This window comes from Scomber japonicus, chromosome 16, assembly GCF_027409825.1.
Source record: "Scomber japonicus isolate fScoJap1 chromosome 16, fScoJap1.pri, whole genome shotgun sequence".
Taxonomy (NCBI): domain Eukaryota; kingdom Metazoa; phylum Chordata; class Actinopteri; order Scombriformes; family Scombridae; genus Scomber; species Scomber japonicus.
This window is the reverse complement of record NC_070593.1, coordinates 9,555,196-9,581,873: the sequence shown is the minus strand read 5'-3', so window position 1 is coordinate 9,581,873 and position 26,678 is coordinate 9,555,196. Positions and strand designations below refer to the sequence as shown.

The following is a 26,678-nucleotide window of genomic DNA, read 5'->3' as shown; positions in this document are numbered from 1 at the left end:
CCCAGAGAACGCTCGATAATCAGGAACCCGTGGTAGCGTCATGCTACAGTGGCACTATCAGCATGTCTGTACCTCACACTTTGAACCACAGCACTGCAAGCACTGCCTCCTCCACGACCTCATCAGAGGCTGACGGCGGTGGTGTCCACGGGAGCGTCATGTCTTTCTCCGTGACCGTCACCACCATACCAGCAGGTCACTCATTAGACCACGGTAACCAGAGCGAGCCCTCACCTGAACAGTCGTTCATAGAGGGCTCCAACATGGAAGAGGTGCAGTCTAAATGCTACTGCCGACTGAAGGCGATGATCATGTGCAAAGGCTGTGGAGCCTTTTGTCATGATGACTGCATCGGCCCCTCGAAACTGTGCGTGTCATGTTTAGTGGTACGATGATATGAAATGAATAACTAGAAGATATTGTGGTTTGATTGAAATCAACGCACGAAGCAGAAGCAGGTCATTCAGAATCAATTACGAAATCATTGCTGGGGTAAAGCACATTAGCCACGCTCCATACAAGAGGGAAAAAAAGAAAAAGAAACAGCATGTGGTCGCTGTTGGAAAAACAAGGATTTACACTGGATGGTCTTTTGTTTCACCAACATCTAAGAAAAGTTGTTTTGTGCAATTTCTGGTAGAAATGTCAGTTTTCAATCAAATCAGTAGTTTGTCAGATGAGTGACGAATATAAAATCTGGCAATGTTTGCACTTGGCTAGGATTAGTGTGATATATTTTTTTAAATATATATTTGTGTAGTTTTTAAAAAAAGGAGGGAAATATGAATGTTGATATTTTTGTAGAACATAATGACTGTTGTTGTTTTAGACTGACACTTTTTATTATTGGGCCTAATCAGTTATGGTTTAAAGGCAAAAAAACAAACTAAAAAAAAGGGCGCTAATGATAATCATTTGGTTGTAGAGTACCTCCTATTTGGCATTTATGCACGCATGGCAGGGAAGTGCAACTTACAGTAACTATTTTATATAAAACTGTACATTTATTACTAAACACACTCAGATTTAAGAACTAGAAAATAACATGTATAGTTTTAGAAAGAGAATATAAAAGGAGTTTTGAATTATACTTTATAAAAATCAACTCGTGAGGATTGCACGTGACATGATTTTTTTTTTTTTTTTGACTAACAGTTACAGGTGGGAGCACTTAAAAACCACCTAAATACAAGGGTAGTAACTGTGTACAGCACTTAAATTCAAATATAGGGGAAAAAAGAATCATTTATATATAAAAAATGCCTATATGTTCCTTTTGGCGACAGCAAATCAAGATCTTTTCCCTTTCAGGTCAAGGTCTAGAGTCACTTCCTACTGTTTAAACCAGCATTTTTCCCCCCAAAAAAGCCGGTTTTGTAGATATTGTGTCCCTTGAAGTGGATTTTCTTTTGCTTTTCTGTCTGTATAGGTAGAATAAATATCAGCAGCAGTGGCAAACAGTAAAAAAAACAACAAAAAAAACACTCAAGGCATGGGGAGAAAATGAAGATAATTGTTTTTGTTTTATTTCATTGTAAATATTTGTTCATTCCCGGTATATGCATAGATGTAGAAATTTATTTTATTTTATTCATGCAGCACATCTTGCTCAAGCATATCCAGCAGTTTATTTACAAGATAATTTTCACTGTGGAAAAAAAGAAAATGGAAAGAACAGAGAACGCTAAACGCTTCAGCATGCCATGCTGAATCAGTGTAAATCATAAGATGATTCAGCGTAGCACGCTTCAGTTTTACAAAAATGATTTTGGGGTACAATATGACACACCGATTTACTGACTGCTGAAACGCTTCACTTTAAAAAGGCCGTTTACCAGAGAATTGAGAGTTATCCTCCATATTAATGTGTGGAGTATTGTAAGCATTAAATAATACTGTACTCTGTATATTTAATACACAATAATGTTTGTGTGGGTGATACACTCAAGGATGTTCTTACAAGCTGCATTGTTTCATGACATTAGCAGTGTGTTAATGCTTACTTTACCACATCCTTAACGTGCAGGAAGGCCAGTGTGAAGCGTCGCCTCAGCAGGCTCGTTGAGTGTTTGTGCTTACTGCGAATAAAGACGCATCAGTTAAGTTATATTTTGAAATTTCCTGGAGGTGCAAATGGGCCTCAGTTTTCTAGCGATTATTTCCAAGGTAATATGCCAAAGTCTCCTTAAGAAAACGACATAATCAGATCTTGTTTTTAATGTTCTGACTAGTTAATCAAAGTAATATATTTTAATTAATATATTTTAATATAAAAAAAAATCTATTTGCTAATTGTTTTTGAAAATCAACAGGGTATTTACTCTAATAATATATTGGCTGTCCGTTTTTTCCTATAATTTTATTTAGACTGGACAGACCACAGTACAGAGAATAACTTGACTTTTGTAATTCAAATTGCCCAGGTATCTGATGTTCTGTATGGCCCAGGTTTTTCAATGGATCCGTTGGTCTATATTTTTCAATAGAGATGTTGTCTAGTATGTGTGTCCGTTGAGCTGTCTATATTCGTGTCATTACCTAAGATCAGTGGATTATCCCACGTCCATTTTAAAATGTATTTGTTATAAAATTGGAGAATTATGACTTGTGGAAAATTCGGTTTTAAGATTTTAGAGCTTAGAATCTGGAGATATTTCCACATACTTAGCATAGTTACTTCACTAAAACTGGTTTGTCAGTGTTTGAATCTGTCAACACATAATTTAATTAATGCCCCATAAATAATCAAATATACTTTATTTGATTGATTGTGATAATAGGATACTGTGTTTACTCGTGTATTGTCGGGGACTGGACTGTACTGCAAAACAATTAACAAAAAAAACAAAAAACAAAAATGAACAAAAACATTCAATCACAACCCCAAAAGGCAGCTGAAATCTTTGTTAATAAGGACTGAAACATGAGTCAGGCAGCAGTCCCCCTCTTTCCTCTCACTGAACTTAGCTGTTGTGTGTGAATTTAGAAGAGCACTTCGTGTAGAATTGGCTGGGGTTAAAGTGTCATGGGCAATCACCACCGTTTTTTAAAAAATGTCACGTTTGTCACTAGGTGAATTTGTTTTAATATGTCTGTGTTATCTTGTCTCCATTTCAACTCCAAGTGAATGTAATATAGTAATCAGCACTTGTAAACAAAGTGTATTTTATCAAAAGTTATAGACTATTATGAATAAATAATGAAAGGAAATGGATTCTGTGTGTTTTCTGTTCTTACTCGCAGGTTTAAGGGACTCTTTGATGTTCAGTTTTCTCTCTCGACGGACATTCCCAAATAATCTTAATGATTTCATCGAGGTCACCCGTTCTCGGATTCAGATTGAAACTTCAGGTTTTATGACATCACAGCTTGTTTGGAAACCAATCATCATCCAGTGTGCAGCTTTAATGTGTGTGACGGGGAACGTTGAAGCTTCCAAGGCACAAACTGTGAGAATAGACTTTTTCAGTGTGAAGTAAGAGACATAAAATATCTATTTATATTATTTTTTTATATCTATTTATTTACTTTTTTTTTTGGAGAGCCTCAGTTAACTGGAGGTGTGGAGTTTGAAAGAAGTGGGCACTTTGGGAGGCTGGCATGGTCTGATGGAAAATGCTGTTGTGTTGCTTAATGTATGACCCAGTGTTATAGGAGATTTAAAGTCAAGATATATTGGCCATCAATTTTGAACATTAGAGTCAAAAATGATTGACAACTGATTATCAATTAATCATTGTGAGTCATTTTTTAAGAGCAAAATGTCCAAATACTCAGATTCCAGATTCTTGAATATTAAATGTTTTCAGTCTCTTCAGTCTTCAATAATTCGTTAGTCCTCTAAAAATAAATATCTGTGGGTTATTAACTGTCGAGGATGTCACCTCAGGCTTTGGCAAACCATGATGGACATTTTTCTCCTTTTATTGACATTTTATAGACCAAAAAAACGAATCAATGAATCAGAAAAGGAAAATAATCATTAGTTGCAGCCTTATTTACCATATAATCTGTCTATTGTGAACTAAACTGCCGGAGTGCCCCTTTAAAACTAAATTTAATCAGTATTTCTGGTTTCATCTCCAGTCTAATAATGCTGAGAATCGTACTTCAGTAGGCTACCAGCTGCAATAGTAGTAGTGCGCCTTTAACCAACGTGCGTGCGCACATGCGTAAAGTGTAGTAGGTGGCCGCGCATGGCATCTCCGTGCCTGCTTGCGCTCTGCCGTCCTCTGCTGCTGGGTCGCTGATGATGCCGAGCTCGTACATCTCTATGTGCGGCTACAACCGCAGTTCCCAAGATTGAAGTCGAATGAAACGGGAGAGGAGCTTGAAATACGATGATGGATGGTCGGAACCGTTTCTCATCGCTCGGACAGCTGTAACGTCGGCGGACACGCGTGGATTCATCAAAGGTGAGAGTGCGGCTGTGAATCACGGAGGAAATATCCTCCTTATTCACCCTGGACCACTTATCCTCCCCATCTGATGCTGCTGCTGTGCTGCTGTTGCTGCTGCTGCTGCCGATGATGATGATGATGATGCTCTAAACGCAACCTGCGTGATTTTCCTCCGGTAAAGGCCAGTTCTCTGCTCTGCCTCTCACTCGGTTGTCGAGACACCAGTTAGAATAAAACAGATTCAGGATTGCCATTGTTTCTCATCCAAAATCTTTTTTTTTTTTTACTGGCATCACGACACACCGTTTACATTGAGAAAACAAGGTAAATAGGCAGTTAAATCAGCAATATGGCTGCGTTTGTGCGCTGCTGTCGCTTCAGAAGTAAATTTTAAGTGTTGCACTGTGAGAATTGAGGCTCGTAGAAACGGAGAAGTGAATGATATCAGCGGAAGGGAGATACTGCAGTAACCGAGTCCTTATGTTGACTCGCGTCAAAGGATGTTGTCATTACCTCGAAGCTGAAGGTGCGGTTACAGTAAAATGCACCTTTACGGGCCTTTAATCATTATTAAACAGCCTTGCTGCAACACAAAAGGGTTCACATCAGAACTATTATGCGCTTTAGATAATTTATGTGCAAATGAGTGATTACAGTGTACAGCAGACCTTTACCTCAGTGAGATCACTGATTCTGGTCTGTGCCTTTGCATCTGCTCCGTCTCTGAATTCATTTTGTCATGAATTATTGAGGACTTGTTTTTTTTCTCCTTTATATTACATTAAATACTCAACTTATGTCTCAAACTGTCATTCGCTGTCATGCAACGCTCTCAGATTTTTTTTTCTGCCAGTGCAAGGCCCGAGTTGCCTACTCATGGATTTCTGCAGTTACTTCACAAGCTGAATATTTACAATGAACCATTGTGTTATTTTGCTGACATGTGTCTGTTGGGTCTCCCACTGCATAGCAAATATTTCTACCCTTTTTCCTCTAAAGTGCAGTGGTGCTTCTCTGACATATCATCACTAAAAAAGCAACAACAGAAAAACAACAAATACAGTTTATGTTGCCCTACTTAGGATGCAATTTAAGATGTAATTGGGCTGGCCAAGTGTCTCCAAGTACAGTTATGGTTAAAGTCAACCTTGAATCCTGATCCTTGATTTAGAGTTTTAAAGCAAACATGCCACAATTCTGTGGTTTTTTCAGCTGTTATCTGTTTTATATCATTGTAAACAGAATATTTTTGGTCTTTCGACAAAGATGTCACCTTGAGCCATAGGAAATGGTGATTTTTTTTCACTGTTTCTTTGCATTTCATAGACTAAATCAATAAACTGAGAAATTAAAATAATCATCGTTAATACCAATTATTTTAATTTGATAACAATGTAACACTGCATTTCAGTGGAAGGGGTCCTTGCTGTTGCCTGTAACAAGCAATAAAAACTACTCAAACCAGAGTAGCACATTTGTGAGGGGAAAGAGGAGCTGTCATGACAGTAGAGATCTCTCTGAGGAGAGGAGTGTCTCTGAAATGAGCAGGAAACTAGCTGGATGTAAAAAAAGGCAAAAACTAGAGAGAAATCGTCCTCTGTCTGCAGAGTTCCTGAGGGTAGCAGAACCTTGTCTTCTTTGCTCACACTCGACTGATCAGCCGATCACCCCCCTGGTTGGCGAATGTACCCTGTGAACACGCATATGATGCGGACATGTATGGGCATCCGGTCCCTTGGTCCAAGGCTATCTGGGGAACCCAGCGCTTCTTACTCATTGGCTAGTTGTAATGTGGTCTGTGTCCGTCATCATTAAGTGGTTCCTTTGCAGCTCAGTTGGTGTCATTAGCCCACAGGATGCAGTCACTGCTGAGCGGGATGTCATGGAGAATTATCATTTGCACAGACCACGGGCACTGGAGTGTTCCCCAGCCAGCTCACCAGTACCTCCACAAGAGGAGAGAGACGGGAAACAAAAGCACAAATTGAGAGTTAATGAAGTCCTTGAAGGAGGGAGCGAGGGGGGAGGAGTGTTAATTACTTATTTAAAACTCAAATACATTTTGTCTGTGGGGAATAGCTTATCTCTCATAGTAATGGTGACATCAAGTTGAAAGATACCCTCACTAACTCTCTCCATGTGACTTCTCTTCACAGGGTCGACGTTTAACGGTTCACTTTGTTTGACATTCAGCCAGCGACAGGTAAATACTTTTGAAATCTTCATTAAGTCAGATGTACAAAACTGATGCTATGCCTCTAATACAAAAAATATAATCTATCATAATGAATATGTGGTCAAAGAAGATAGTATATCTGTCATGTATCATCTCACCAAAGACATGATGATATTACAGTATTTACTATACATTAGACCACAAATATACATTGCTAATATGTTGATTATACTGTATAGGAACATAATGTAAGATAACTACTCAAAAACAATTATAGGTAAGTGTACAAAATAAAAATGTTAAAAAGATTAAAAGACATGATTTATTTGAAGGAATGAATGAAGTATTGGAACCACAAAGGGCCTTTGTCTTCTGCAAGCATGAGTACTGAGTTGAAGCAAAACCTTTTTAGAAAATGCACAATGCAGAAGTTGAATAAGCATTGGCACAAAAATAAAAGTGGAAATTGATCAATTGAGGTCAATTCTTTGGTATAAAAGTCAGGAGCGCCCTTTTTGTTCCTCTGTACAACATCTGATACTAGTATCTTGAAAAGAGGAAGCTTTGTTGTCTTCTTTTTCATTTTTGTCTTTGTGAAGCTTGTATAAATGCTAAATAAGACTGTCAACACACTTGAGAAATAGTTTGACATTTTGGGAAATACCCTCATTCACATTCAGTAAGATGAGAACATTGATACCACTCTCAAGTCTAAAGCTTAATCATTAACATTAAAAAAGAAAGTGTGAAAATGACAATTTGTGGTTTAGAGGGGGACTATTTGTTGGGTGAACACAGACTTTTTGTTATTTTATTCTCACTGTGAAGTTGCCAGACAAACTGCAGAGACTCTACAGAACCACAACATGCTTTTTGTACAGATTCAATAGACAACACATAACATGTTTGTGAGTGGATTTTGTTACTTTTGGATTGAGCCAGGCTAGCTGTTTGCCCCTGTCTTTATGCTAGCTAAGCTAAGCTAAGCTAAGCTACACTGGCTGTAGCTTCATACTTCCCAAAATTTCGAACTATTCCTTTGAATTTAAGTCACAGTTTACATTTTTCTTTGTTGAGTACCTTAGACTGATAGGGACTTTCCATGACAGATTATTGTATAACAATGTCACTTTTATTTTAGTTTTTTTAAGATCCTGAATTAAACAATTCAGTCAAATTATTGAAATTAGTAAAAACTATAGGCTACATTTTGTCCCTTTAAAAAGTCAACCAAAGCCAGAACATCTATATGTTTCCATCTATATTTGGTGTGATGACTAATATGGTCCTTGATGCAAAGGATGAATAATAAAGAGGAAAGAATGCACACATACGTACATACTGGCTCCTCTATGTTCTTCTCTTTAGTCCATTCTCTTGAAACATTTTTCTTCATTGCAGTAATAATATAGAATGTATATAAATCATGCTGACTTGCTCGGTATCTGAATGATTGTGGGCAATGAAAGGAGCTGTGTGTCACATTTATTAACAAGCTGAGTGTCTGAACAGTGTTACATGCTCTGCTGTTTGATTTGCCACAGAATGATCGAGGAAGGCAGTAAACGAGGCAAGGCCATGGTGGAGAAGAGACAGCTCTTCATGGAAATGAGTGAGTGGAGTCGACTGAGAAAAATCTCTTTACACTATTCACAGTCCGAACCGGCTCATGTAATACTTTGACTGGCTCTAAGTTGCGCAGGAGATGCGTGGTCTCTCACACGTATAATTCCTCCCACACAAACGCAGCAATAGTCTTTAAATGTACCCTGAGTAATCCCAGTTGTGTTTCTAATGAGTTTATTTCATTAAACTGGATGGGAGATTTTGTTGGAGATTTGTTGATTTGAGAGTTGCTTTATGGTTTTGTTTTTCAGGAGCTCAAAACTTTGATGTTATCAGACTGTCAACTTATCGGACTGCCTGCAAACTCCGGTTTGTGCAAAAGAGATGTAACCGTAAGAGCATTATTTATTTATTTAGTTATTTATTTTAAAGATTTTCCCCTCTTTACAATAGACATGACACTGTGCTACTAACAGAAACACTGGTCCCAACATGAATACAGGCTTAATTGATCACAGTCTGCCCCCCTCACAGTTCATCTGGTGGATGTCTGGAACATGATCGAAGCCTTTCGTGACAATGGGCTCAACACATTGGACCACAACGCTGAGATCAATGTGTCGCGGCTGGAGACTATCCTGTCTTCCATCTACTACCAGCTCAACAAGCGGCTGCCCACCACCCACCAGATCAATGTGGAACAGTCCATCGGGCTGCTGCTCAACTTCATGGTGGCCACCTATGACAGGTACAGTGCGGGGTGTCGAATCACCTCTTGTATAGTTTGGATAGCTTTTGCTGCAGAGTCACATCAAAACTAGTATAATCACACACAGCTGTTACTGTGGGTGAAATGTTAATTTTTGATATTTATTCAACAAGCATGTATCAAAACAAAAATGTTAAATGCTAAATAACCATCATCTAACATCTAACAGTTCAATTCAAATATTTTATTGTCCCACAAGAGGAAATGATTAAAGAAGCAAAGCAGCATAAAAACAATAATAATAACCACTATATGAGATAATAACATGCTATGAATAGGACTAAGGATAGAAAAGTACCTAGTTATGTGAGGGACCAATAAACAAGTTGGCAGGTTCGTGTGGTTTATTTGACTTTTTGCACATGAACTTGCTGCACCTAGATGTCAGCAACCTGTATCACTGAGTGGATGACAGGATGTAATATTCCTCCAACAGAAGATTGTCCAGATTTGTGAAGACTGATTCTAGCGTTTTGTGTGTTTAACAAAAAACGCCCGACAGAAAGGCTACTTATCACCTTGACAACGTTGTCCAGATGATAGCTGTAAAATCATCTGTTGAATACTTTAATAGCTGAGGAGAAACACACTCCTGCATAAAGTGTTGTTCAAGTCAGAGCACGCTGGAGCCAATTTGAGCAAGCTTGACACAGAGTATGCTGACACTGAACTCAAAGCCCCCCTCTGGCAGAGCCTCAGATACACATTTGATGATCAGAAACACATATTAAAAAACATTCAAAAATAGCTATATGCTAATACCGGAGAAGCTGGGGAGTTAAATATCTTGAAAGCAGTGTAGCTGCAAGGATGCAGAGCTCAGCGTTAAGATGTGCAGACTGAAGAAACGGCAAATTTTAAAATGGACTTCTATTGTGACAAATAGGTCAAGGCTCAGTAATTGCTTCACATCTCAGCTGTCCTACCGCTATATGTACTTGACGATCGATTCACAGCCAACTAATTGAAATTTTTTTAAGCCAAGTGAAAATACCAAGCTGGAAAAAATACTTACTTTCAACAGTCAGCTGAGAGACATTTAAATATCTAGTGCTTTGTGTTTCTGTCATTTTCAGAAGAGTAAAAATAAACATATACCTACACTTACAAGATAGAGTGATCAAGAGAAGCTTTGTCTACATTATAGAGAGGGTAATTCATGTTAGAAAAAAGAGGTTAAGTTTTACCCAACTGTGTTTTTTATATTTGGCTTTCACTGCATATAGTATACAGATCAACAACAACAGATCAACTGATTAGATTAGCGCTGCTAATAATTATTTGTATTATACACTAATGTGCAAATAATTTTCTTGATAAATCAGTGAATCATTTAGTCAATGAAACATCAAAAAACTGTAAAGATGTCCATCACAGTATCCAACCAAACAAGGTGGCATCATAAAATATGTTGTTTTTCTGATAAACAGTCCCAAATTCAGTTCATTATAGGGTAAGAGGGTAAAAACTGTGAATTCTCACATTTGTTAACCTAAAACTACCTAAAAGAAATAAAATCTTTGGAGTTTTTTGCTTGAAAAATAACTCAATTATCAAAAGTAGTTCATGATTAATTCTCTTTCGATCAACTAATTGATTAATTAACTAATTGTTTCACTTGTTCAGTTGTCAGGACAGATAAAATAGTATGAGGGATATTTTAATATAAATATAAACATTTGACAAGATATTTCCAATGCTAAGAGGTTTTTTAAATTATTGTTGGGATGCACCAATCCAACTTTTAACTCCCAATACTGATATCCATGTTTTGAGTATTGGCTGATATGAAAACCAGTGATTAATTAATAATCTGTATGCCTCACTATGTTAAGGAGACTGGGATCTTTTATGCGTAAGACAAAATCAGTTTGACTTAAACATTGCTTTCCTAACATTGTAAAGCAAAATATAATAAATAAATACATAGATATTAATTTACTGAATTGTTATTAATTAAAATATCTGATCTATCTGATATACAAGATCAGCTCATTGTCACCAATACCTGATCCAGTAATGGACTGGTATTAGCATTGGTATCGATGCATCTCTGCAGCTTTTATTTAAATTGAGCGATTCAAGCAACCACTTAAATAAAATAACATTCTCTATTTTCTCAAGGAAATTGTTTGGAAATGAAGGACCTTTTAAAATAAAGCCTTAGCATTTAATTTCCAAACACAAAGGTCTAAATGCTGCTTTGAATGCCACTCAATCTCCGTTCTGCCAGGAATAACATTATAGTTGGCCTGTGAATCACATTTAAATATACCAGAATAAGCCTAATAAATGCAGTCCATGTCCAAGTGTTTAATTGTAGGATGTAAACTCCATCCAAGGTTGCTAAAAACAAACTAACAAACAACAAAATCATAGAAAATATACGAAGAACAAGATCTCAATGTTGGATTTTCATCCTCCATCTCATCATAGACAACAGACTGTGTAAAAGAAAATACCTGAAGTAACTGAAGTAGCCCTAGTGAGGTTTTACTGTATGTTCCTCCTCTTAATGCCTGCTCTATGCTCAAGGCCCCAGACACTGTGCATCATAGAGCACAGAGGTTTATTATTGACCGTAAAGCTCTCTCTCATTATTGTACCTTGTATGCTCAAATTGATTGGCCTCCTGCCCTGTCCATTCATGTGGCCCATTCAATTGGTTTACTTTTATCTGTAAGGCCATTCTGGTGCTGCTTCGTTATTATTCATGCTGCCGTATCTCTGGAAAACTTCGTGGAAATTACTGTCTGCGATCACAGGAAGTGGTCTCGCTATCTGTCCCTGAGGTCCAAACTGAATTAGGCAGAAGAGCTTTCATGTACTCTATTACCTCTGCTCGGAAGCCGGAGCTAAATGAATCTGAAATGAAAAAGCCGGTCTCTCTTGGCAAGTTGAAAAGATTTTTAAGGAATCTTGAGGCGTCTTAATAATTACATGTACCTTGTTAAGACGTAATTCAAGGTCTAGTTTATAATTGTTGAGATTTTCATGTTTCAAATATATTTTAGCTTACACAGATTGCTCATGTTTATCTTCTGTTTTTAAATCTCATATTTGCAGTCTCAGCAGAATTCTCTTCAAATAATATTTCTGTGCAAACACAGCATTATCCTTTCCTAAACTGAGTGTATGTAACACCTCTAATACCTCTCTTCCTGGAGGAGATTGTTTTCTTTTATACATGGTCCCTCACGAATACATGTAATAAAATAAGCACTGTGACAATAAAACACATAGAAAAGAGTCATAAAGTCACTATTTACACAGCAGTCTCTGTCTAACATCAGCTAATGTTAGCAACCATACAAGACTAACAAATACTATAGTGGCAAAACTTCTGACTGTATTGAAATGAACATGGGTGCATTTTTTTAATGAATTAAACAACTCAAGATTCAACCATCCATCCATTACATCCATTTTCCGCCACTTATCTGGGGCCGGTTCGCGGTGGCATTAGGCTGAGTAAAGAAATCCACACATCCTTCTAACCAGAAACACCCTCCAGCCCCCCTGTTCCCAGGCCAAGATTCAAGATTCAAGATTCAAGATTTTTTTTTTCTCGTTACTTATACAAAAAAAAAACTATACAACTTAACTATACAAAAAAACTTGCTGTTTCTCTCAGTCAACAGCAATACAACAACGACAGAATAAGTAATACAGTAATACATCTAAAAATGTAAATCCCAAAGAGAAAAAAAGTGTAAGATTATGTAATTAGTCACATGGTCACTCTTAAATGTACTGTTGGAACGTCTCCTCTCTCTCTCTACTTGTAGTGAAAGCCATGGGAAGCTGACAGTTTTCTCAATGAAAGCCATGCTGGCAACAATGTGTGGAGGAAAAATTGTGGACAAACTACGTTGTAAGTTCATATTTGACATATTACATATAGCATGTGCCAATATTTAGATGTGATTGAGTTGCCTTTTATAAAATTTGAGATCCTGTTTAGCTGGTGATGTCTCCTGGGACAGCTGCAGTGTTCATGTAGTTGCTCACATTTAACACACAGGGGCACTGTTGCTACATGCATGCAGAATTTATTTGCTCTAACTGTATATGTTTTATCTATCTGCAAAGTGTATGCACCATGGATCAATAGTTTTCATTCACAGTAATGCCAAAAGCCTTTTTGGACTCAGATTTTGCAGAACATTAACTCTGGCATTTTCTGTCTCTAAGATATTTTCTCACAGATCTCTGATTCAAGTGGAATTATGGTGTTCGCTAAGTTTGATCAGTTTCTTCGAGAGGTGCTGAAACTTCCCACAGCTGTGTTTGAGGGGCCCTCGTTTGGTTACACGGAGCACTCAGTGCGGACGTGCTTCCCTCAGCAGGTAGGTGGAGGATACTTATTGCTTGCAGCGAACATTTTAGGTAAACTCTAATAATGAATGTATGTAAACTGATGCATGCATGTGTGTGTTTGTATCTAGAAGAAGATCATGCTGAACACGTTTTTGGATGTGTTGATGGCAGATCCTCCGCCTCAATGCCTCGTATGGCTACCACTCATGCACCGACTTGCTAATGTTGAAAATGGTAAGACCTGGATTCTCAAAATGTGTATATTTACATTGTACATCCATATTGGAGTGCCAACATTTTAACATGCAAGTTTCTCATTTTTTAAACTGACGTTGTCCAAAAAGTGGTACATTGAAAGATGGTGGTACAACTCAGCTAATTGAAAAAAAAGTAATTATAATTTTGCAAAAAATATGTCCTCATGTGTATAGAAGGAACATAACACAAAAAATCATTATAAATTGGTGTGAGATCAATCTTACATTATATTTATTGTCATAATCATTACCAGATATGAAAGGCACAGCCCATGTACAACCATAAGAGAGTCAAAAAAGCTAAAAAGTAATAAATAAATAGTATAAACATCCAAATTCTGCCACATTAAGTGATAGTATAAATGCAAACTCAACCAAAATGACTGAAAAAGAAAAAAAAAAACTGCAGAAACCTGAATAACTCCAGGATTGCTATGTGAAAAAATGTCGTAATATCAAAGTTTATATAATTAAAGGACCAGTATGTAAAATTTACAAGCATGTAGCAGTGAGACTGCAGATACAGTAGTAACCAAATGAATACCCCCCACCCTCCCTTTCAACCGTGTAGGAGAACCTATGGCTGCTGTGAAAAAACTTGTAAGCCCCTCTACAGAGCAAGTGTTTGGTTTGTCTGTTCTGGGCTACTTTAGAAACATGGTGGTGCAATCTGTGGAGGAGGACCTACTCCCAATGTAGATGTAAAGGGCTCATTATAAGATAACAAAAACAAAAAGATTCTCATGTTTAAATGATTATATACTAATTAAAATATACTTATGAATACTATATTCAATTTCTTCTAAATCCATTATGCTAGATGACACTAAATTCTACACAGTGGTCCTTTAATAGTGTTAAATAACATCCAAGCATGAAATAATTTAAATTGAACACATTTGGAAGATGAAGACTTGAAGACTTGTGTATTTAAAGGAGTACTGAGATGGGCTGTGTTAGTACATATATTTTCACCCTTTTTGTAACCCTGTAAGTAAAGATTTGACTTACCGGTACTCTAAAAGAGAAAACAAGAAAAGAAAATCTTGTCTTTGTTATTTTTTCCCCGCTCAGTCTTCCATCCGGTGGAATGTTCATATTGCCGGAGTGAGAGTATGATGGGTTTCCGGTATCGGTGCCAACAGTGCCATGGCTACCAGCTCTGTCAGAGCTGCTTCTGGCGTGGTCATGCCAATGGTCCCCATAGCAACCAGCACCAGATGAAGGAGCACTCATCTTGGGTAAGACAAAGCCCTGATCACTTTCAGTTTTGCATTGAGCTTGTCCCTTTTCTAAACACTTCAAAAGTCGATATCTCTGAGTGCGAAGAATGATTTTACAACATAGCACATCACTCAGCCATCTCCCTACATTTCCTGTCCTCTCAAAGCAATCCAAGAGGGATTTTATGTTTTTTTTTACTCATTTTGGCAAATGAAATTGTATTGATCGAACTCTCCATGTTGCTGCATTTCCCCAAAGCTCAATCATTATGTTATAAATCGAAACAAGGGAAGTCACAGGCACTGGATCCCAAAGCCAATAACTGTCCCACTCAGTTTTACACAGAGAGGAGTGACTGATTTATCAAAACTCAGAACGGGGACGACATGCCTGAGTGCATGAAACACAAAAAAAAAGCCATTATTGGCTTTTGTTAAAAGCAGGATGCCTTTTTACTTTTGTGACAAAGTGGTGTAAATTGCATGCCTGTGACATTGTTTACCACATGCCATTTGGTTTCTAATGTTCAAAACAACCTGTAAAATTTGTGTTTGGCATTTGGTAGCATTTTCCATCTGCCACTATTCTGATTAACAGGTATTATTACAGGCCATGATTACTCAGGTAGTGGCAAGGCCAATATTTATAAGTGCTACTCAGCACACTGTATCTACTTTCAGCTTTTATATTTGTATATCAGAATTATAAAATGTTAAATGTATGATGTTTATAGACAAAGAGAGGCTACTTAATTTCTTTTAATCCTTCATTACTAGTGATCTAAATGTGCTTTACATCAAAATGCTTCAGAAATGTGTAAAATGTATAGAATAATATAATAGATTAAAAACAAGTAAGTGTAACATGAACACAGTTGTGATACATTTCTGGTCATCAGGAAGCTCTTACCACAGAGGACCACAGTAACTAACATCACCATGAGTCCCCTCAAAATAAAAATAGTATTCATAGCGTTTTTGTTTTTTGTTGCTAAAATCCCTAGATGCAATGATGCTTGATATATTTATTACAGTCACAATTTGTGACTCTACACTTCTCAGCGATGGTGCAAAATTGCTGATGATTCATAAGCATTTCAACATATTAATTTACTACTGACTCAGACTGCACTCTATCCGGAATATGTTTTTTTCTCCTACTGTGACATGACTGCGGGGCAGTTTTCACTGGCTTGTTTCAATATTGTCGTCACATTAAAAAGCTGATTAAACTGTGAGAAGTAGCTAGCGTTTGTGGCACTTAATTACTATGTTTGAAAGCAAAATATACCCCCAAGAGTAGACAATTCATATTTTTCTTAATGATGTTTATCAAAAATATGTTTCCCTGGCAACAGTTGTGTAAAAACCTTTAAAATGTATCCATTGTAGAAGTGATGGCACTTTATGTTATAGTTATACTGCATTCATGTCACATCAGAGTTATTGTAATTGCCTGTTTCAGACTTCAGTCAAATATTTTATGTGAACATCAAAGTTGTAATTATGACCAGAAAACTGTTTATGAATCAAACACACATGGATGTCTCACATCAGCCAGAATATGTTGCTCAGTATACTTAAACCCAAAATGAACGGACGAGGTGTTAAATTGTCAGTGCACAGTATTTTAAACCAACTCTGCAATCATACAACTAACGTCAATTTTTTATGATATGAACGTTCACATGTTGTACGCATGGGAAACTTTGGCTTCTCTATCCTGCGCCCCATATGAAGTGAAAGCAGCATAATTGCCAGATTGCAGTGCAGTTTTGAGGCTCTGTATAACAGCACCGCAGCCACCAGAACTGCACCTGAAGTAGCAGACACAAGCACTTACTGAATATGCACAAACTACTGCTGATCCACACTTTTGACAGAGTAAACAAACTGTTGACCTAGTTATATATATATTACCCCTGAAGCAGCTTAAAACTGTTCCTAATATTTCCGACTCAATGACAGTGAATACAATACTCAAGGTGACAGGTACTCTGTTTGTCCTATCCTCTTCACAGAAGTCTCCGGCCAAAAAGCTGAGCCACGCAATCAGTAAATCTCTAGGCTGCGTCCCCATTGGAGAGCCACCGCATCCTGTGTTCCCCGAACAGGCTGAGAGGCCACAGGAACTCACCCATACTGTGTAAGACTCTTCCTGAGGTGTTTGTTACCGCCGTTTGTGTCAGTAATGAGGGACACCCAACTGATTTGTTGATGAACAAGTACCCAGTGTGCTAATGATCTATAGTCTGTTCCCATCATGTAACTGCCTCCATCTTTCCATTTTGCTGTCACCACATGACTGATAGAGTGCCATCTCGCTAAGATGTCAAGACCTTGATTATTTGCTAACATGGAAATGCTGATATACTACGCTAAGGTTCAGCCACCGCTGCCGTTAACAGCGCAATGGTCCTCATCAGTCTGTTGGCAATGAAACGGGGACGATGGTATAAATCTCACACTCCAGGCTTTGAGGCTCCTGGAAGTCATTATAGGAAATGCATTATATTCTGCTGCTGTCTTAAACCTGGCACACTCATTTACATTTCAGTTGAAAAATAGTGCGATTTCCATAATCAATTCCACCACGAGATACATCCGCAGTAGCTCACATCGCTGGGGTCACTTCATATTTTTCACATCATCGTTATGCGGAGACTGACTGTTTTGGTCTCCACCAAGAGAAAATCTAATAATGTTTCAGATTTTAGAGAGTGATTTATGATTTTGCTTGTTCATGGCATTAATAGGATCATAAGAAATAACAACTTTCTCATTTGAGCTTTCAACATTTCTCATGGCACATTTCATAACAGAATCCTGCTTCATATTCCAGTCACGATCATAAATCTACAGTAAGCTGTCTGTATATGCTTTTGCTGCTGGCAAGTGTCAGTGAGTAATTGATAGTGAGCTACATCACGGGGGGAGAAACTAGCTCAGTGAATGCCAAGAAAAATAGACGCAACATAAATACATCAACATGATTTCCTGTTTTACTGCCCAATAGATACCATCATCTCTGAATCAGTTCTCATCGAGGCTCTGCCCACTGGCAGGAGGATTTTTCTGCATTGTGCCCAAACTTATGCATTTAAGATGAAGTTTACATTTACATAAATTTACAATTCATCACAACGCGGAGAATCAACTGTCAACCCGGATGTTTTCCTCTAACTGAGAGATGAGGTGATTGGATTATGCTGAGCGGTATAGGCTGTGTAGCATGAAATTACATCACACAAGTAGATTAATATTGATTTAAAAAAATTGGTGGCTAAAACTATTTTTGGATTATGCCTATCCAGTGCCCTCAGTGAGCAGTAATCCGTGTTGTTTTTATTTTTTATTTTTTATGATGTTGATTATTTGAGATGATGGAGGCCCCGAGAATATTGAGTCCTGTCCTGGAAAATTAATTTGGGGGCTCTTGCTTATATCGGATTTCATTGAATGAAAGCTTTTCATTGTAATTCCTTTTTTCTGAAAGGTTTTTCCATGAACTAAGGGTCCTATTTGAGTATATTTTCTCTCAAATTACAGATGCATTATTTTATATATACGAACATATATACTATATCTCTGTGAAACCTGTGAAGGTAAAGTTTTTGGGTTGTAATTCCAGGAACTTCTTGTTGTTATAAGACTTTAAAGGACAAAGTGCATTTTCATGCTCTCACAGATGGCATTTCAAGGTTGGTGGCGCTGTGTGTGTGTTCACTGACTTTTAAGATAATGGATCTGACTGTTGACCCCTGAGACTTGTTTGTATGTCTCTGAGTGTCTATTGTTATTTCTCACACAGGGACGTCTCTGTCTTTGATGATGGAAAAATATCTATCTTTGGTTCCTGGAGCCTTTAAGTTTTCATTTGTGTGTGGTGATAAAGTAGCGTGCCTCTCATCAACCGTGCTATGAAAAGATGTTTTTTTTAAACCCTACAACCTTTCAAAATATGTATTCATCACTGACTGCTGCTCTAAATTTTCAGAGTTAATGCTTCCATATTTAGCTATCCCGTTTTTAATGTCAGATCATTCCCAAATAGTACAAAGTGAGTCTATTTGTGCACACACAGATGAAAATATGCAGATTTTAGGGCACATAATTTGAGATTATGACATTTAAAGTAAGAGTTTGACAGTTTGGGAAATGCGCTTATTTGCTTTCTTCCCGAAACGTACAGGAGAAGATCAATACCTCCCTCATGTTTGAGAGTGGTATCGATCCTCTAACTCTCAGCAAGAAAGTAAATACGCATAATTCCCCCCAAAATTGAACTTTTCCTTTAACTACAGCATACCAATTATAAATCCTTCTTCTGCACTCTTAGTCATTAGTATAAGGACAAGCTGGCACTAATGGAGTAATTCCCATTTCTTAACAGTCAATTTCAGAGAAGTTGTGGGTGAATACAGTAATTATCTGCCTACCATTCCCATGTTGATTTCCTTGCTGGCAACAGAAATCTTCCCTCTAACTGGATCCCTGAGATAATGAGTCACAGAAAAACTGCCATGCCTCCAATTTTATTCTCCATTTTAGTTTAAAACTAGTTCAATTAGTTGCCAGTCCTGATGAACGTTGTCTGTAGAGAGGTGTTATTTCATCTTGTAAACCAGGAGACATCCATCAGCCTGGTGTCTCAGGTGTGTATATGTGCGTGTGAGGCTGACGAAGCCCCTGTGAGTGAGTAATAATGGCAGAATCAGGGTAGGGTGTCAGGTCCGATCAAAACTTACAAATCGAACGGACATGAGTCTCCCAATTGTCCAATACCTCGCATCGTCCACAGACAAAGTGTAGCTATTCTGATGCTGTTTTGAAGTATTTACTGGCATCTGAAAGCAAAGACTAACACCAAGCTGAGCTGTGAATTTTTCCCTCCACTCAAACTGTCAGCAGGATTCTTGGGGATTTGTGTTTTGGAGAGGAGTTATAGGTTTGGGATGCACCGTCTGTCTCAGGAACTTTAAATCTATGATACGGCTTCTTACCTTCAGACTTAGTACCGCTTCTGCCAGAAGACTTTAAGCACCAAAATAGTCTAAGAGTCGAAAATAGGCATCTTACCGTACTTTGCATTAATGTGGAATATGCACTATAGCGTCAAAATTCTCCATGTGCCATGTTTAATATTTAGCAACCAATTTTCCACTCTCTGTATAATCCCCAGAAATCCCTTAACATTTTTTAAATGCCTTCCTCTGTTTTACATCTTTTTTTATTCTGCGGGTCAATGCAAATTCCATCAATGTCATTAAAATGGCGAGAACAGGCATGTAATTCACTTTTCTGCGAGCCTGATCCATTGGGTTTTTATGGCTGAGGAACTGACAGCCTTGCGGGGAAATAGGAGAGTGTTGCCAGCAGGGAGGATGCTTCATGTTTAGGTATTATTTTTAGCTGGGTGAGGGCGATTGAAGGCAGCCATGCATCGGCTGTTGTCAGAAATAAGGTGAACGTGTGAGGTGAATGTGAGCACTTAATTTTCCCTGTACCCCTGCCAACTGCCAAGTGCAAGGAAAGGGGGTACATTGTCATTCACCGCACGCAGGTAGCACGAGGCTTAGCGCATTGCAGGCTTTGATCTCTTTGTGCCTAAATGTTGTGTCAATTCACTCCTGTTTGACCTCTGAGACGCCGGCTCACTGACGGGACTATGTGTCCTCAATCAACATTTCTTCAGTGAGTGAACCACAGGGCTGCAGACACTGATGTGAATAAGTCTGTTAGAATTAATCCAAATGCTTAGAGGACGCGGTCCAAATGAAAATAAATACTGCTACTCTGATGCTTTTACATAAGAGGCTCTTTTTTAATGCACCCTTCTGTTCCATAAGAGGTATATTGGTGTACTCGAAAAGGGTTGATGATTATTTATAGGAGGACAGCTGTTAAGAGCTGGAGACTTATATAACTCACTGAAGGTTAGGGGAAGAGTTAAGATATGTAAATACAATTATGGTGTAGACAGTAGGGGGCAGTTAGTTTTCATCCTGAAAGGATGAGAGCAAATTTATGCTGTTTTTTGAATTTGTATTATTATTAGAGGTTGTGGTTGATGCAATTTGAGAAAATGGCATTTTCTCAAATTTCTATCTTCATGTGTCAGAGAGGTGTAAAGACAGAGACAGAGCAGAGAGTTTTAGAGAGAGACAGAGAGAGAGAGAGAGGAAGAGAGAGAGAGAAAGAGCGAGAGAGTAAGAGAGAGAGAGAAAGAGAGAGAGAGGATCTACGTCGTCATAAAGTCATGTGACCACCGAGTTTCCTTGGAGACAGCAGCAGTGTAGTACATTGAGATGCTCGCCTGCTCAGTTGAGGGCAGATTAGGCATCTGGCAACAGCAGCAGTTGGATGTATTTTGCCAGCCAGGCAGGTGCTTTCTCTCCTCACAGAGGTAAGTGATGCCTCGTGTCTGATGTGTTTAACTGAGAAGTAAACAATTTTCACATGGACTGGGATTTTACTGAGACTAGAAGGCAGCATGTGCAGGTTTGAGTAGTGACAGGGTTAACATTGCTTCTTTTTCTCTTTTTGCTGTTATTCTTTTTATGCATGAAAAATAACAATAAGCAGGATTGAATCTGTACAACTGATAAATTAGTCATGTAGGACAGTCCATGTCTTTCTTTTGAATCTGTTAGGCTAGTCCTGGGAGAATTTCAAATGTATGAACTGATAAATAATTGCAGTATTTCTTTAAAAAGAACATACTAACCCCCTTGAGCATTCAAATTAATGCAGGGAATATGTATTTTGGTTTGTGAAATGATTTGAATACAATTAGTGAGCCAAAATGAAGCAATTCCTCTTGCTTTGATTTCTGTTTTTGTGTTTAGTAGAGCTGTAATAATTTGTTCCTGTATAATGAAGAAAAGTATGCGTGCTGTTAAAGCACTGTACCAAAAAGAAAGAAAGAAAAAAAGAGTCTTATGCCTCATGCTGATAACATTATTCTTCACAATGTGGATATAAATAGTTTTATCTGGCCAGAAATGCTGATTGGACAAATAAGCATAATAGGACACAATGCTGTTCAGTGTTTTGCCTTTTATGTGATAATGAGTGCTTTAAATAAAACAGTCAGCTACAATGAAATCAGGCTGATAAATACAGAGAGATACTCTGCAGATTGAAGAGATGCAACTACAGAGACATGGAAATTGAGTGCTGTCGTGAGCGGCTGCTCTTTGCTGTGCCGGGCGAAGTGTGAAGCCGAGAGCACCTGAATGATATTTTGATCTGTTAATGAGACCCTGTGGTCCTGGGGTTTGGGGCTACGATGAGCTCGCAGGGGCCACAGATTTCAGCCGCCAGATGGACCCCATCGCTTTGTTTACTCGCACAAATTACCTCCCACAATGTCACCTTTCCTAGTTTTTCACAGACTTCAAGTTTAATTAGATTTCTTGTCTGCTGTTGTTGCTCTTGCTCATGTTAATTAGGTTTAAGCTAACAGCCCTAAAAACATCTAAATTGCCATTCCCGGAGAAGTCAATTATTTCGAAACAATTTTAAGTTAACTGGAGTACAACATGTTGCCTGTTTTGTGCTCCACACTCAGTGGTTTATAATGATCCCCCCTGCCTCCCCTCTTGCCCTCTTTTGTACAGTTGGATTAAATTGAAGTCAGGATCGCTGATTCATGCTTATTAATAAAATGCAAATGCCCTCTACTCCATTCCCTGGTGACAAGCACCACAGGCCCTTGCAGTGTAGCATTAAAGACCTCTAATCTTGTCTTTTAGTCAGCCGAAACCAGTGGTCAACAACATGAACGACACAATGCTCATGTCCTCTGGGGCACCTACTCCCACCAAAAGGTAAGCACCCCCAGGGGATGATCTCACAGTGTCATTTTGAAGATATTATTCCAGAGAATTAGATGCACTTCTGTGATTAACATATTCTTTAAAGGTGACAAAATGTCATTTTAAGTTACACACAAATGCGAAGCAAGTTCTTTTTTAACTCGCTCTGTTTTCCGAATAGGCGACAGATTCTCTCTCATCCGTGGAAATAAAAAGAGTAGCGCGGCAAATCAGAGTACAGATGTTATTTGTTCCTCACACTTTACACACATTTATTTTGCATCTGAGCAGCATGCCCTTATGAGTGTATTTTTAGAGGAAAATTTGTTACGCTGTCATGAAGAATATGTGAGCACTCCTACTTAAAGGGCTGATTTGACAAATAGATTATGATAGAATTAGAGCCTCATCGAGTAAGCAGATAGCAGACGAAGGGCCCGTGAAAGCAGCCTAATTGTCCTCTCTTTCTAGCGCCTCTCAGTTAAAGGCCACCTCCATTATTATTTACAGTGGTAATGAACCATTGTGGTTATGAATTTGATCATGGAGAGCACTCTGAGAAAGCTATAATGTATCTGCACTCTGTCCTGCAGGTCTGTGCCAGGTGGATTGTCCCTTTTGCGTACAGTATCTCTCTATCACATCTTTCCAGTAATTTGTTTGCAAGATGGAACTGCTCAGGGACATCCCGTGGCATATTTGGAAGGAAGAGACGCCACTGTCCAGCATACAAAAAGAAAAGAGATATCCACCCTGTTCTGTGTCAGATCTTTGATTGAAATCCAGACAAAGGTTTTTTGTAGAGAATTCAGAAAGAACCTGAATGAAGTCTGTGGATGTTTGCTCCTCTGGGCTGAGTTATCCTACAGTAGCACACCAAGGAGTCCAGGCAGTAAGCTCGAGGCAGCTGAAGGGCAGAACACACACTGCAAAAAATGTCCATTGCATAAAGCCATCTTATCAAGTGCTGTATATTAAAATGTGTATTTTTATCATAGAAATCTGTTAAAGCATTTACTTTCAAGATTTTTGCACTGAATTTTAAAGCATGTGCAATTATCTCACTTTTTTGGTAGGGTGGGGGATTAGATGCTCGGAATCATTAGTATATTAAATTTCTTCCTGGCATGAACATTTTATGCAGCGTGGTGTTCTCTCAGAGGGCTGACAGTATCAAGATCAGAGCTGGTTTGAAGGGAACTGACAAGATAGGGACGCCCGAGGCGGCAAATGGAGCCGAGCATCCAGACCCGTGGAGGTCAGTTGAAGACATCACGTGTTGCAGCATGTACAGAGGAAGGCGACACTCTCCTGAGGTTTGTTTCACTGTGGCAGTAATGAAGAAGCCTGATAACCTTTGTCTTGACATTTTGCTCCGTGAGTCAGAGCTGCTTTGGGAAGATGTCATGCACTGTGGAAGCTGTTGCCTTGGAGGGGCATAACAACTACAAAGCTGCCATATTTAGGGCAGAAATTGTGCATTAAGCCACCGTGACGCTTCCAAAATAGGTTGTGTTGAGTGTCAGTATGGATACCGGTAGATAAGGTGTTGAATTAATAGCAAAGGAGGCTGCTCTTCGAACAGAAGTCCACTTGCTACTAGCCTCTCTTTGTGTCACATCTGATTTGTAAATATTAATCTAATGTTATAATTAACATGCATGCCTGCTTTCATACAACGGGCCTGTGAGTCAAATATGCCACTGCTGAATAATGCAAAGCTCCTTGTGGCTCTGCCTCAGTTCAACAGACCCAAACTGAGAAGCAGCACTAGTGGCGTCTATATTTGGTGACACTTTCAAATTCCTCTTTTTTGTCAGGGGAAAAAATACAACACATTCATGATTGCGAGCTCGCTCTAAGATGTCCAGAGCAGAAACTGAATGCACACTATTGTTTGAAGAAGTGTGTGTGTGTTGTGCTTTCAGCATCCATCACTGTCTGCTCTCTGATACTGTCTGCTCTGCTGACATGGCATCTGCTCCCTCCCACCTCGCTCTCTCTCTCACACAGACAGTCGCTCACCACCCGCCCGTCCTCCAAGGGCGAACAGACACCGCACAATTTATTACCTGTTAGTCATGCTGAACCACAGCAGCAAAAGTTTTTTTTTAAATCCTTTGATGAGTTTAGTTCAGTTAACTGCGATTCGACCAGATGTAAGTTGCTGGTGGTGGTGTAGAAGTTTGTAGGTCATTATGTCAGACATATAATATATTTAAACTATAACATATAACATCTTTAATGTCATTAATAATCTACCTTAAACTTATAGTGCTGAAATGATATCTCCCCCCTTTTGGCAATGAGAGTAATAACAAAAACACAGGTGACGTGCTGCATGATGTATCCTGACCGGTTGGACTCACATGGCCAGTGACTCCACACAGCTGCGAAAATTTTTCCAGATAGACATTATTTTGGATAAACTGACTGTATATTGGGAATCTAAATGGTTACTTTCTGAATTTAAAAAAAAAACTTAATATAGCCGCGTTTCCATCAATGTATTTTTATGCACATTTTGATGATTCACATAACAAGAAGTTGATGGACATTTGAAACAAAAGACAAACATCTTCAATTTAGCAAAAAAATGTTTTTACGCTTGTTTGACTTGGTTTTTGCCTTTTCTTGAAAAATAGATAATGTGATAAATGGGAGATAGAAACACCTTGGTCAAATTTTGTATTGACTTTCAGTGGAACTAAATTGTGATGATAATAATGGTAATATTTTGCAATTTCACAAAATTCTGATATCATTAAAAACTAGCGAGTTATGTTTGTTGCAGTACATTACAGTGGAACGCAGTTCATTGCAATGATCATTAATGTGATTATATTATATGGCATATTCGCCATTTATTATTTAATCAGATATTCTTACTGAGATGACAATTGCAGACAATTACAAGATAATTACAGATAATCACACAGCCAGCATCCCAGAAACAACAAAGTCAGACAAACAACAACTAATTGACAATTACAATGAATAAAAGACAAGTCATAAATAACATAAATAACATCACATAATAAAGTTTTTAAACATTTAAAAAGCTGAATCCAGGCCAGATCAATACATATATGGGAAAAGTAATAATTGGATAAGTTACAAGATGTAAGTGACAGAAAAGATGTGAGGTAATTTTGAACACTATCCCATTATGGAAATTATTATCTTTCAAAAAGGAATGACAATCGAACTTAGTGATGCATGATCATTAGTGACAAAGAAATTACATATACTATATATAAATATAAAAAAAACTGTTGTTAATAATATTGTGGTATTGACTTAAACCACATTGTCCAGTGACATCAACAAGTAAACATGACTGCTGCAGGGCCAAGAACAAGATGCATCCCTCCAGATGTTTGGGGAAGTTTGGACAAGTTCATATGTCTGGACTCTGAAAGCTGTGACCTTTTAGTTAAAACGCCATCAGGAAAGTCAAAACACAGTTTTAAAAAGCATCATCTATTTATCTCTCACCAAAATAAACCCAACGGTGTCAGTGTTTGAGAGATTTCTCAAACACTGTGTTTGAGAGATTTCTTTACACATGTTACAAAAATAAAAGTACCTGGCAAAGATGCCAATGCAGGAGAGCTTGAAGGCATTTTGTGAATCTTTGTCCAAAACCTGACACAGACCATCAGGTGGTGCCAGGAGTCTCCCCAATGAAGCAAACTCCGAAGATTTGGGAGTGATAGCCTGCAGAAAAAAAAAATCCAGACATGCAATGACCCGGTTGGGTCATCGCTTCCTGAGCCAACTCCCATGTGTGTAAATGTATAATCCTACAAGAAACCTCAGGCTCTGTTTATGCTTTAGCCTGAAGACAAGCCTGTGAATTATTTAAAAAGAGACATTTCTTGACAGTCTTGAAATTTCCCATAAAAACAAGTTTTTTGACATGCTAGTGGAGTAATTTCATTTTATCCTGATGCAGATCAACTAAATTTTCTTCAGTCAAGTGACACTATCTTGAAGCAAGTGGAATGAGCCGCCGAGTATTTTAAGATTTCATCACTGAAGTAGGGAAACCCTTGACATGAGCTGGGTCCTGTAGCATCTGGACAAATTAATGTCTACACACTTGCAGCTTTTTGAATTCTTTTTTATATGTTTTCTTTGAATC

The 26,678-nt window shown here is 38.2% G+C and overlaps 1 protein-coding gene across 1 annotated transcript in view; it reads left to right on the top strand.

The window, feature by feature from the left end:
- Positions 1-26,678, top strand: part of LOC128375069 (putative Polycomb group protein ASXL3) — a 46,767-nt gene that overhangs the window by 12,090 nt on the left and 7,999 nt on the right. Inside the window, exons 13-20 of the mRNA XM_053335318.1 lie at positions 8,121-8,188; positions 8,454-8,534; positions 8,677-8,890; positions 12,700-12,785; positions 13,106-13,260; positions 13,360-13,465; positions 14,563-14,729; positions 16,733-16,857. Coding sequence (XP_053191293.1) covers positions 8,121-8,188; positions 8,454-8,534; positions 8,677-8,890; positions 12,700-12,785; positions 13,106-13,260; positions 13,360-13,465; positions 14,563-14,729; positions 16,733-16,857 — 1,002 coding nt within the window. The remainder of the gene's footprint in view (positions 1-8,120; positions 8,189-8,453; positions 8,535-8,676; positions 8,891-12,699; positions 12,786-13,105; positions 13,261-13,359; positions 13,466-14,562; positions 14,730-16,732; positions 16,858-26,678) is intronic.